The sequence below is a fragment of the Lepisosteus platostomus genome, chromosome 4 (assembly GCF_059453375.1).
Source record: "Lepisosteus platostomus isolate fLepPlt1 chromosome 4, fLepPlt1.hap1, whole genome shotgun sequence".
Classification (NCBI taxonomy): Eukaryota; Metazoa; Chordata; class Actinopteri; order Semionotiformes; family Lepisosteidae; genus Lepisosteus; species Lepisosteus platostomus.
The window spans coordinates 14,775,100-14,787,307 of NC_142614.1; the positions used below are offsets into that span (position 1 = coordinate 14,775,100).

The window sequence follows — 12,208 nt, forward strand, 5'->3', positions numbered from 1 at the left end:
CCGAACTGGCCAGTCCACTACTTTGATTTCTCTGTACTTCCTGCATCATTGTCCAATTAGCTCATGGAATTAGCTGTTGTTCTAGACAGGAGTATTACTTCAGACTGCACTGAATTTGATGTTTTCTAAAGACCAAAAGTTTTAGCTTCATGGCAAGTTGAGAAATAGGTACTGTAGAATGGATTAAAATTGTAGACTGAGCAATTGTCAATCCAGCACAATTAAAATCTTGATTCTTCACACAATGTTCTCCCTTAATTGATGTACCAACATCAATTACCTAGACATAAATGTAATCAGCAATGGTATTGGACGCACAACTATTACGTGTCAGTACTAAAGTGGGCAGTACTGGACACATAGTGGCATGGAGGTTTGTGCTGCTGTTTCAGAGCTCTGAAATCATGGGTTAAAGTCCAGGCTAGGCCACCCTCTGCATAACGTTTTCATGTTCTCCCTGTGTTCATGTGGGTTTTCTCTAGGTGCTGTGATTTCTTCCCTCCAAACAAAGGCACACTATCCAGGTTTGTTAGGCTATGCTGATTTGATCCCTTCTCAGTGACTAACATCCCATCTAGGGCAAAAGAAGTCCTCCCTGGGTGCTGAACTGCTCCCTAGGAGAATAAGCATTTTGACAACGGATGAATGGATAGAACCGTGAAAACCACAATACAGTAGTCGGGCTGAATGAATGTACAAAATAAATTGACAAAAAGAAAACAGAAACAAATAGTCTATTGTCCGCGAAAAGATCACTTTGAAATGTATGAAAAACATTTTAGAATCACGATAAGCTTACACATTTGTTAACCAGCCTCTTAAAATTAAATACAGTAAATAAATACAATCAAACTTAACACATTATATTAAAACTTCAACACTGCTCTATGGACTTTTCAACAGAGAATTATAATCACCTATATTATATTTGTAGCCAGCAGCCATATCACCCTGCAACTCACAACTGGCAACCCACTGAAGCTAAGCAGGTGTGAGCCTGGTCAGTACCTGGATTTTTCCTGGGAAAAACTAAGGTTGCTGCTGGAAGAGGTGTTAGTGGGGCCAGCAGGGGGCGCTCACCCTGCAGTCCATGTGGGTCCTAATGCCCCAGTATAGTGACGGGGACACTATACTGTAAACAGGCGCCGTCCTTCGGATGAGACGTAAAACCGAGGTCCTGACTCTCTGTGGTCATTAAAAATCACAGGGCGCTTCTCGAAAAGAGTAGGGGTGTAACCCCGGCGTCCTGGCCAAATTTCCAATTGGCCCTTACCAATCATGGCCTCCTAATAATCCCCCTCTATGAACTGGCTTCATTACTCTGCTCTCCTCCTCACTAATAGCTGGTGTGTGGTGAGCGTTCTGGCACACTATGGCTGCCGTCGCATCATCCAGGTGGGTGCTGCACATTGGTGGTGGTAGAGGGGAGTCCCCATTACCTGTAAAGCGCTTTGAGTACAGTGTCCAGAAAAGCGCTATATAAATGTAAGCAATTATTATTATTATTAATTATATGTTATAAAAACTAAAACCTAAGATACTTTTTTTGTAAAAAAAACATTTATACAGTATTGCAGTTTGCAAAACATACTGTATTATTCCCAAATGAAAACAAACATATTATACTGCAGCGCCACGCAGGGCGCTTTAGCCATGCGCACGCAAGGCTGGCTGAGAACAGCACTGGGGGCAGGACTAAAGGACTGTATACAGTGGGGCGAAGGCCGGGAGACTGTGTCTTCCCTTCGTGTGTGTGTGTTAGTGTAGGTGCAGCGCTGTTACCCCTGTCTCTCTGTGTGTACCTTCCCCAGTTCAAGTTAATAAATGTATTGTTCAACCCCATTGCCTGAGTCCCATGCCTGCTCCATTCCGTACCAAAACCCGCGGTCTTTACAACACCTTACCATTGTTAAAGTACTATACAACAAAACCAAGATTTTACCTATTTTACAGTATTCCTATATAACTTAACGGAGACAAGGGTGCTTAATAAATTTAATAGAGTTCCGGAATATTTAAAGTTTTATAAAGGCCTCTAAAGCAACCATTAAACTCTAAAGCTATCTTTTACTGTGTGGTCTGGGGTTTTCTTAACACTTGAGATTATATTACATAACTTAATATCTTTGACATATTGAAAACCTACACAAACACTTTGTTAAGATATGAGTCTTTGCGATTCCTGAAATTTGCAAGCACATGGTTTGAAAAGGATTTCAAATCCCTGTGAACACCTCACTGGACAGAATGACCATACACATAAAACACAATCCTCAGTCAAACAGTGTGGATCAAACATCACTTCCCAAACTTTTAGAACAATATGACGCCCTCTGTTTAAATTTGATTTTTTTTTATCTTTGCAAACAACAGCTTTCATCTTGAGAAAGCAGAGATTTTCCTGTGGGCTAATTGTGGTTTACATCAAACAACACCCACTCGGCTGTCTCTGTTGATTAATGATTGTTTCACTGTAAGTCGTTTTCACTATAATACCTTAGAGGAGAATCCAAGGGCTGTACAACTAAGGATGGGAAGGATTTTGGCAGGTTGCTCTTGCTTTGTTACTGACGAAAACACTTTTTAGACATTGTCTTAACTTCTCTTCCACTTAATGTTACAATAAAGGCTGTCTCACTGAAGTTTTTTGTTTACTGCTTTTGTTTTTAGTTTTGAGACTTTTTTTGGCTCTGCAAACAGCATTTGTAAGAATCAAGAAGAAAACTCCTAACTAGAGGATGAAGGCCTCAAGTCTCTACTAAGGAAAAGGCAGTTTTGTCCCCAAGAAATATGCCAGTCTTCCCAGCTTGTTAAATGAGCTCCAATAGAAGCAGTAAGTCCTATAATACAACCAGTGCCCAATCTAGAACTGTGCTGTACTGACTAGGCTTTAGAATGGACAATGACACACTTTACTGCTTAGTGTATTTTCCTATTTGCAATAAAAGTTGACAATAGAAAACAAAAGCACTGCTCTTCTGACAAATCTCAGCAACACATTATAGCAATAATGAAACACTTAAAGCACAGCTTCATAAAGTGACAAAAATAACAATGGCTGCAAATGGATTTGAAATCTGCAGTTCTTCAAAGTGAACACGCACTTTGGCTTCATTTAAAAAATGCAAGGCTAGGGTCAAATTCAGCATAACTCGCTCTTATGCACAGTCAAGATCGCATCATGTACAAAAACCCTGCCATGAAGGCTGAAATTCCTATTCCGATTCTCTGTCTTTCACAGAATCCTTTGGATAAGAAATGACATTTTAGGAATACTGTATGTTTTCAAAAAACAGTTAAACTGCAGTCATATTTTAAAACAGTATCAAAATGGAAATATCATATTAATATTGAAATTGAGAATGTATTTGCATTTTTCACATAATCATAACTGAGGTAGAGGAAATTGAAAAATAATTAACAGGTACAGTAACACTAATACTGCCACACACTGGTATTACTGGACCCGGAACTCTTCTTTATATCACAATATAGAATGTCCAGGATATAGAATGTCCAGGAGTGCGCCTCTGGTTAAATAATGGTTAATCATTTTGATTATTTAATGGAGAACAGAAACAAACACATTCCAGCCTGAGCATGTGTGCAGTGAACACATTTCTTCTTCTTCTTGATCTATATCTCATTAAGCTTTCTTGAAAGTGTCTATTTGCTCTTCCATGTAGAAGTACAGATGTAAGAAATTGATAATCAATTGACAGTTCCCAGTCTTTACATCTTTGTCTCAACAATCTCTGGGTTTTCAAAACAACAGTGAGCTTTTGGCACACAATCTGTGTTAGGGTACATGTCTTTACTAGGATAGCGTGCACTTTTGCACCACAAATTTGATGGCTGGTGATTGCAGAATGTACCCCAGAGCTGTCATGCACTCTAAATGGTGAATTATAAGAGATGTATTGAGATCCAGGAGGTACACTGAAAAGAAACTGCGATCTTGTTAACAAACCGTATGTGAATCCTTTCTGTCTGTGGCTTCCTCACCTCATCTGGATCGTGGCCTAATTTCTGCCTGAACTAAATCAATAAACCTCTCATCTTTAAATAATGTGCTGGGCATTGTCACTGAATTACAGAGAACTTCTTCTGTCTGAAGCAAATACTTAATTAACAAAATAGTGCAATGCTTTCAAAGAACATAAACCAAAGTTTTCTAGTTCATTATTTGATATACAGTAAGAAGTAAAATACTTTCAAATTAACAGATATTGTGTTCGGTTACTGGTGCATTAAAGCTAATGACTTAGTGAGCCAGAAACAAAGATCAATAAACAGTCCAAGTTGTTTATGATGAGCAAGATAGTAAAATGGCCAAACTTGCTTTACTTTCGTATTACTCTTCTTTCTGGTGATCAGCTGTCATTTTGGGGCAATATTGTTCCCATGCAGGATAAAGTGTGATTCTCTCAATATCAATGACTGCAAGAATGTGCAGGCTATTGTGTTTTATAATTAATTCACACCATTCTTTTCCTTTTGGCACTTTTACAGAACTCAGCAAAGAAAAGGAATCTATTTTCCAAGTTTGAAGAGATGACTTTCAGTATACTAGTTTAGTCTTCATGTCTGTGGGTGTGTGCACAGAATATATTCCATTCAAAAATTGAAAAAAATACTTAAATTTGTCAAGATGGCAGATCATTATTTAAAGTATCTTTTTTGCTCAATTCCCCAGTCCACTGTCTGACTGTAACATGAATAATAGATCTGACCTGAACTCAGGTATCCCTCTATGACTTTAAACCGACATGACAGGAAACTGTTAGAATGTTAAAGATTTGTGATAGATACCTTCCTCAAAAACACCCCAAGGAGGTCTGGGTTTGAAAACTGAATGTCATGTCTTTCTTAACTCAAGTCTTCCCTTGCAGCCTCTGCAATGCTGGCACATAAGGAAATACTATGAGCTACTGTACTGTATGTAAGATTTGGATGTGAAATTTCTGATTCCAAGGAAACAATAAAGGTAAAATAAAAAAATCCAATTTTGCCCTGAGTATTCACATGATAATTGAACTAAACCTGTTCATGTCTGAGGCTAGTTTTCCGTTCTTTTTTTGGCCAGAAATCCGATTCTCATCAGTTTTTCCTCCCACACAAACCCCTCTTCACCTCACAAGTGTGTAACTGAGGATTTAACGCCACACATGAAGACTAGCAAATGTGCTGTATTCAGTGTAATCCTCCCTGCAATCTGCACTTCAGACATGTAAATGGAGAGGTATGAGAAAGGGTTTGCCAGCAGAGGTTCAGCTCCGTAGGTTTTGTACTAATGCTAGTGAAACACCCTCCCATTTGCACTTCAATCCTGCGCATCGCTGCACACGTAGAAATGAACTGCAAATATGTCTTTCAGGAAAAAGCAAATGTCCCGGTAATCTTGAGCACATCTTCGCAAGTATTTTTTGGCGCATCTTCTTGGATTTGGATTAAGGCCACATTTTTATAATAAAAAAGTATGAATGTCATGGCAACAAAGACTCTCTGTCAACCTCTGACTTTTAATCATTCTGCAACTTTACTTGTTTCTTTTTATTTAATAAGTTATTTAACCCTCACCATGGTAAATATAGTGTACATGTAATAGGTCAGACTAGTTTAACTGGATCACTTTACACAGCTGTAAAAGGGATAAGGGATAGCATTGCCATAAGTACAGTAAAGTACTGCACACAACTAGAAACAAAGTGTACCATCACCCCTAGACTATGAAACGACCTAGCTCATAATTTCTAAAACTCTGCCTCATATGTTTCAGTTGTACTGTACAGAGTAAGTGTCAAAGCATTCAGTATGCATCGTGAAATTATATGGTGAGATCAGGTGGCAAGATCTGTAGGAGTAAAGAGCAGGCTCCCCAGCCATGTTTTAGAAGTTTGTATAATTCCTTAAGTGTAGAAAAATATCCATTTTGATCATTAACTGCCATTTTTCTATTATGGCGGAAGATATTTTCACTATGCCAGCAACAGTTTAAGATTGTGTAATTTTGTTGTTGTTTGCCAACAATGCAAAAGTCAAGCAGTGCTGAGCACGCAGTAATATCAGAACTACTGTATGTGCTCCTAAATCCTAAAAGAACAAAGAGATAAGCAACGGATTACTGAGTCGTTTCACCTTGGTATGATCATGAAAGAAACAGAACAGATGAAAAATAAGTGGTTTAATTCTTTAATTAAATCTTCCATTCTTACGTACCTGACAAAACTCTCATACATACGTGTAGTATTGTATTAGGTTAATGAGGCATTCTGGTGTCACGGTAGCATGCTAACTTAATTATACACTCATACAATTCAGCGTACCCATTTTGGCACTTTTCTGGTGTTGTACAGATGCATGTTATATGTCACCAGCAACTGCACTAGCAATTCTAAAGATGCTACATGGAATAAACATGCCCTATCTCAAGCTCGATTCATTCAATTCGCTGCTCAAAAAGTCAGTTAAACAGTTTCCAATTCCTGCAGCTCAGTTTCCTGTGGACAAATTGAGACAGCCTGGAGGGTATGTACAGTACGTGTCATTTACACATGCCTGGCAGATATATCCAACATTTTCATGAGGAATGAGGACAGAATAAAGAAATTACGATTAGGAAAAGGGGGTAGATGTACCTTTCCTTATCTGAACCACAAACAGGGGATAATGTACACATTTTGGCTATTTGATAGCAGACTTGTGACCCTAACAATAGAAAATAACCACAACAGGCAGAGGAAATATGTGAACAGTATAACACACAGCTGCTTTTAAACTAGCTGCTCAGAAACAGGTTAAAGAAAGTTTAGCATTTTCTCAGTATGATGAAAACACATTTATTTCACAACACCCCCACCAATAAGAATCTCTGTAGCTTAGGATAATTAGAGATGCCACCAGCGCTGTACTCCAGTGCTTCTTGATAGCATTGCACTGTGGGAAACATTCTGGAATCCGTAAGCCTGGCTATCAGTACTTTGCATGTGTACTGCGCTGCATGTGCAGTAAACAGCAAAATTCACACTTTATTGGTTATCAAGCTTCAGCTCCACGTTTAAACTTCTGTAAACATTCAGCAAAACAAACCAATGTGAGTTTGCATGCTAACCCTAAATGTTTCTGAAAGATTCTATCCTTTGAACTCTGAACTCACAAGTTCAGAGGTCCTGTCATCTTTCAACAATCACTCATGCTAACCAAGAATATAATTGTAAAAATGAAAAAAGGGGCTGTTTTCTTCTGCTTGTATCTGAGTCTGGCTTACTGAACTTCTCTTCTTTGTTTTAAAAGCCAAATAGGATAAAACAAAACTACCCCCACTGAGGCCTGAACAGCAGCCCATATACAGTACTTCCATTTTGTGATGCAATGCTAATCTTTGCCTCTTTTTTCCCCATTGTTAAAAAACACAGTTTTTTTGCATTGCAGTGAATCGTCTTCTACCGTGATAAGAAACACATTTTTTTTCTACAATAATTTCACAATTTGAAATGTCATGTAATACAAATGTTTAACTGATGAGCAACATTTGCTGGTTTCATCACGATACAACAGTATGGTGTGTAGACATTGCTTTTTAACCATAATTTACTGCAAACAGAAACACTTGAAAAGAACAGCATTATTGTTTGCTCCACCATTTCAATAGTAATTTGAATATATTTTATAAAATATAATTTTATATAATATATATTTGATTTTTTATGTCATATTTACAGTCTCCATAATTGTACCTTTGTACAGTCAAAACATTTTGCACAGGAAAAATCTGAGACGTGCAAAAGATTCCTTTGGCTTAATTTATTTCTGTGACTTAGCCGCCTATTAACCAATTACAAAGTATGTAATTGTAATGATCAAGACCTGGTACTCATGAAAACCCTCCAAAACCAACTGTATCTATAATTACGATCAGATCATTTAAAAATAATTACACAAAACTCTCATTTGCACAAACCTTTTCAATTTTAAAGTAGCCTCTCCTTTCTTATATAATAATTGTCTTACCACCAACACTTCATTAATATCCATTTGCTTGTTTAAAATTTAATTCTAAAATAGCTGCTGAGGAGCACTGCAAAAATAATACACTCCAATTAAAATACGATATCTGGAGATATCTGACATTATCTGCAAAATTACCAGAAAAGTCTTGGGACTCTCCAAATTCACGAGAGTACTGTACAGAAGTAGAGAATCATGAAAAACGTCAATAGTGAAATCCAGACTAAGGATGACAGGAAATAAGGAGGGGATTTGTGCAACGAACAGTGAAATGTGGTTTTGGAACACCATAATTCAGGCTTAAAAGCCATCAGCCAATATACCCAGGACATCAAGGAATGCTCAAGTACAGTATCTCTTTAGGTGTTCCCACTCTATGATGGGACCACAAATATTTTATCACAGGTCTGCATCTCAGGAAATAATATGATCCATGCTGGATTGTTCTCACTGTTCATTGTACAGTGGTCACATGATGGATGGGAGTAATTCTCATAGTTTCTTGAGGAACGTTATTGTTCTTTCTGACACACGGAATGGCTGTTGTTACACACTGTGATATTGTGGACAATAGCGTACTGTCAGTAATGATGGAATTTTATAGGGAAGGCCCTTACAACACAATAACCATTTCACAAAGAGTCTAACACAGTGCTCAAGGAGAATAATTCTGCAAGGCTTTTTATAGCCCAACCAGAGTCCGTCAGTCCCTCAGAATGCCTCTAAGATTCACTGGAGGGGCAATTCAGAAAACACTAGAAAGACTTCTCTTGCTGCATTAGAAAGTAGAAACAAGAATGGCATGGCATTCCTACAGCAGATCTAAAGTATAAAGATGGTGGAAAGCTATTAACAATGATGCCAAGGGCACACCAACTTACAACATCTTAGGCACTTTGAGATAAACTGTGTTGATATTTTGTATATTATCCCAATACTTCAATACTTTTGGAAATACTGTACTCATAGTAACTAACAGGAAACAACAGTTTATTCTTCTTTATATTTTAAAGACCGAAATTGTGATGCCTTGGTTTAGGGTTACTCATAGCCCTACTGTTGAGCACCTGCTCTCTGAAGCAAGAGTGCCTGCAGAATCAGGAGTTTCAGTCTTCTCTAAAACTTTCAGTCATGTTGTTGGACATTCAGACTTCAAGATTCTTCGTTTAACTTTTACATGTTTAATGTATGTAACAGTACTGTTATTTATTTAAGAAAACGAATAAAAGAAAGGCATCACAGTGGCTAAACGTTTCCACTTTGATGCCTGTTTTTAAGTGGCAGATGACTACAGGGTTCTCTGACAGAATACCAATGTGTTCTTCAGTTGATCGACTCTTCCTGGTGGGCCTGAGTAAAAGAATGGCTTGTGCCAAGCTACAACTAAACAACGAACAAGAAGGGACTGGGAAAAGAAGGCTGACGTTAAGAAGGGGCGTTGGTGTTTTTTGTGTCATAGGTAATATACAGCAGAAGCTGCATTGTATATTGACCTCAGGAAGGAGTCACAACGGTCTATTGGCATGCCATGCTTGAGCACAGGAAACACACTCAGAAGTACGACACAGAACTAGAGGTAAAAGACTCACATAGTTGTCTGCGTGAAGGTACAGGAGCACTCCCATAAGCTGTGCCCTGTAAATAGAACACATTTTTTTGGAGCAAGGGACGCCAGTATCATCAGCGACATTCAGAAGTGACAGACAGGAAAGAGAATGAATGTAATGAGAAATCAACACATCAAATCGACAGAAACACAACAAAAAAGTTGAAGAAATAACCTGTATCTTTTATAAGAAGTAAAGCCCAGTGAAGTTACATTCTTCCTGTGGGGAAACTGTGCACACTGACTAGTTTATTTATTACGATGTGGGGCACTTTCTATAATAAACCATATTATCCATTTCAAAGGCACATGCCATTCCTGTGGCTTAATTGATCCAACAGGAAAATACCCCAAATCTAGGGTCTAAAGAGTACGGTTTCTATGGATGTGATTTCACATTTCCTGCAATCCTGCTTTTATAATAAGGACTTGAGGGTATTGTACTGCACTGCACAGAGCAGCCTAGACATTTCACCGTAGTGTGCTCTCAATGTTGAGTAGTTACAAACTCCATTGGGTTGGGCATATACACACACTGCACAGACCAAATTAAAACTGATATGTAGATGGGCAAGGTGAAAGATACATGGAGGGTAAAAAAAGAAGACACACATTTGGGAAAGAAAGTGAAGTAATTTGATGCTACTTAATGAATAATCACCTAAACCTCTTTAGGACTGCAGCAGGGGGATAGAGATATAAACTCTGGATTTTCTATTTGATTTGATGTAAAACATAACACACTTAAAAGTATGCACACGTACAGAACAACTGTACCACAAAATAATTTTCAGAACAGCTGCCACATGGCACAACACACATACTGTATATCTACTAATTTTAGGTGCATTGAAAACTAAAAAAAGCTAAAATATGTCTGTTGATCTGTGAAACCCACACAGACCAGCTGTCTAACAAATATCTTCACACCTTGATATGCATAAAAAATTCTTAAACAAAATTGTAGTGCTCTTCTTTTCCCATTTTACCTACTATAGCCTGGTTACTAAATTCAATTTAAACCCTACAAAAAAGAAAAACCTTCTTTTCTGACAACCCAGAAAACACACCACTGCCTTCTCAAATTAAGGTTTACTTAAGGAGAGCATAGAAAAACCAGTAACACTCATTGATCAACGACAGAGGACCCAAGAGAGCTAAAATGATTTCGTAGTTCACTCCAAATTACAACTGTGTTACAGGAAAAAAGTCTCCTACTTAAATCAGTGATATAAAGCCATCTATAAATTTGGATTTGTACTGCAAATATCCTTAGAGGAGGGTATCTCATATGTAATTCTCATGCTTATAGACTTTGATTTAAAGTTAAGCAAACTGGTCACTGGTTCACAAAACAAAAGTGTTTTACAGCACATCTAAATGCAGGACACGGTGCCTAGCTTAAGTCACCTATAAATAACATACATGTCAATAGCAATAGCTTGGTCTCATAACAGAAGGCTGACAGAGTCTGGTGAGTGGGTGTAAGAAGGAGATTCTTCAGAGGCACTTGTGTTGTGTAGAGTACTAGGGGTGAGGGCAATGCAATTAATTACAGTGATGGTACATATACAGAAGCAGACAGTGGTTGGTGTCCAGATCAGAGGTACAGTAGGCATGCAGACAATAATTCAAAATCAGGAAAAGAATAAGAGGCTGATGGAGCAGATAATAATAGAACTACAGGTATTCTTTTCCCTTTCTACAGGGAGCCAAGTGAAACAAAACAGGGGTGTAATACTTTTTGTTTTGTTGTCTTCTTTTTAGTCCACAGGCCAGCCATTATCAAGTTTGGAGGTGCTGCTGAAAGTGATGACAAAGTCTCTCAGCAGACATTTGGGGCTCCTTTCATCCAGTTTAAAGTTAATACCTGCAAGCTCTGTACAGTTAGAGTTTGTGCAGTATGTAAAAGCAGGTATAGTCTGCACTGCTGGCTGTCTGGTGTCTGCTTAAACAATTCAAAATATCTGAATCCGTGCTCCCTGCTCGCTGAAGGCCTTTATGTAAGGGAATCCCTGTTGCCATGTGGCAAATATTCAGTTAAGTTTATCACATTAGTCATTTCTACTTATGTGATATACAGTACGTACTGTATATATAACATTTCATTATTCAATTACATATCTGCTAGGGAATTATCTGTTGCTTAAACAGTAATTTAGGCAATTTTTTATTTTCTCTCCATGTCTTAAACCTGTGCTGAGAAATTACTTGGTAAAAAGGGTCTCATGGGGGATATTGAGAAGCTGTAAGCTTGTATTCATATTTGCATAAAATCAATGATAGCAGCCTTAATGGAGAAGTGCTAAAGCTATTGACAGGGTAAGATCTTTCGGTGCCCTTTCATGTTCCTAGGCAGTCAATCCCAGGATTTGGGGCATGTTGAATACTCTTCTAGCGGGATGTAAATAAACATGTAATTGTCTTTTCTTTGGTATTTCCAAGAGTTCAAATGTTTCTTTTACTGAGGTCGCAGTGTAGTGTAGTGGGTACCTGTAAGTGTCTGGATTCATGACTGGAGGGCTGTGGGTTCGAGTCCCTGCTGTTGTGTGCTGAGTGAGGTTCAGTACTTTACCCCATTTGCTCCACTCAGCT

General features: G+C 38.1%; 1 protein-coding gene across 7 annotated transcripts in view; it reads right to left on the reverse strand.

Annotated features, from left to right (window-relative positions):
* The window catches only part of ccser1 (coiled-coil serine-rich protein 1), a 265,676-nt gene that overhangs the window by 67,322 nt on the left and 186,146 nt on the right, over positions 1–12,208 (reverse strand). For 3 of the 7 annotated variants that reach the window (XM_088628648.1, XM_088628650.1, XM_088628649.1), the window contains exon 10: positions 9,597–9,642. The exons of the other annotated variants lie outside the window; for them this stretch is intronic. In XM_088628648.1, the coding sequence (XP_088484774.1) occupies positions 9,597–9,642 (46 nt within the window). The remainder of the gene's footprint in view (positions 1–9,596; positions 9,643–12,208) is intronic. 7 annotated transcript variants of the gene reach the window in all.